The sequence below is a fragment of the Haliaeetus leucocephalus genome, unplaced genomic scaffold (genome assembly GCF_000737465.1).
Source record: "Haliaeetus leucocephalus isolate CR32 unplaced genomic scaffold, Haliaeetus_leucocephalus-4.0 Scaffold506, whole genome shotgun sequence".
Classification (NCBI taxonomy): Eukaryota; Metazoa; Chordata; class Aves; order Accipitriformes; family Accipitridae; genus Haliaeetus; species Haliaeetus leucocephalus.
Window position 1 is genome coordinate 8,332,530 of NW_010972942.1, and position 891 is coordinate 8,333,420.

Sequence of the window (891 nt, forward strand, 5' to 3'; positions counted from 1 at the left end):
GGTGGTGGTAAACAGTGTTCTGTAAGTAAACCATGTAAAAAATGCATTTGGAATAAGAAGCCATATGCTGTTCTGGTGATTTGTTTTGACCGTTAAAGTAAAAATCACTTTAAAATTGATAAAGGAAAAAGCTGATGGATGGGCCCTGCAATAGACATCAGCACCCAAGAACTGAGCGAACGCTGTGGGTGAACACCTCTAAGCGTTAACCCTGGAGCGCCTTCCCGAGGGCTGCAGGAGGATGCCGCTGCCCTCCTGGTTTCGGCTCTCTGAGGTGCCAGCCCACATCTTGACGGCAGGTGCTCGCACCCCGTTCCCTAAGCGCTCCGCAGAGTTCACGTGTCTGCGAGTGCAGCCAGGAGAGGATGTGGTGCGATGTTTGGGGCGACTCTTTTTTAATCTAACGGGGTAGCGGGCAGAGCAGCGACTCGGGTGGGGTAAGCGGGATGGTGGGGTGTGAGGAGACCCACGCTTCTCAGGCACGCCTGTAACCACCGGGCACCAGTGCTTCGGACGAGCAAAGGGAGGGCGGGCGGGGGGAAGGGCTGTCTTCGCACCGCGAGACAGACCGCGCACCGCGCGGCAGCGTGAGGGGCTGAGGGCACCGTGCCCGTCCCCAGCGCTAACCGACCCGCCGGCAGCAGGGAGGAGGCCCTGGGTGCGGGAACCCTTGGCGGGCCGCTCGCCCTGCCAGACTCGGGCCGCCTGCGGTTTCAGATCTCGGGTTAAAGCGGCTCTTTACGCTCCGGCTGTTCCCGGGGGAGGGGGCCCCGACCCGGGCCGAGGGCGGACGGGCTGTGTGCCGCGGAGTGGGGGTGACAGGCAGGTCCCTTCGATAGCTCAGCTGGTAGAGCGGAGGACTGTAGAGGCGTGGCCCACGGGAATCCTTAG

General features: G+C 61.5%; 1 protein-coding gene across 1 annotated transcript in view; it reads left to right on the forward strand.

Annotated features, from left to right (window-relative positions):
- Positions 1-241: 241 nt before the first annotated feature.
- MYBL1 (v-myb avian myeloblastosis viral oncogene homolog-like 1) overlaps positions 242-891 on the forward strand; it is a 24,626-nt gene continuing 23,976 nt past the window's right edge. The window contains exon 1 of the mRNA XM_010575932.1: positions 242-408. Within this exon, the coding sequence (XP_010574234.1) occupies positions 242-408 (167 nt within the window). The remainder of the gene's footprint in view (positions 409-891) is intronic.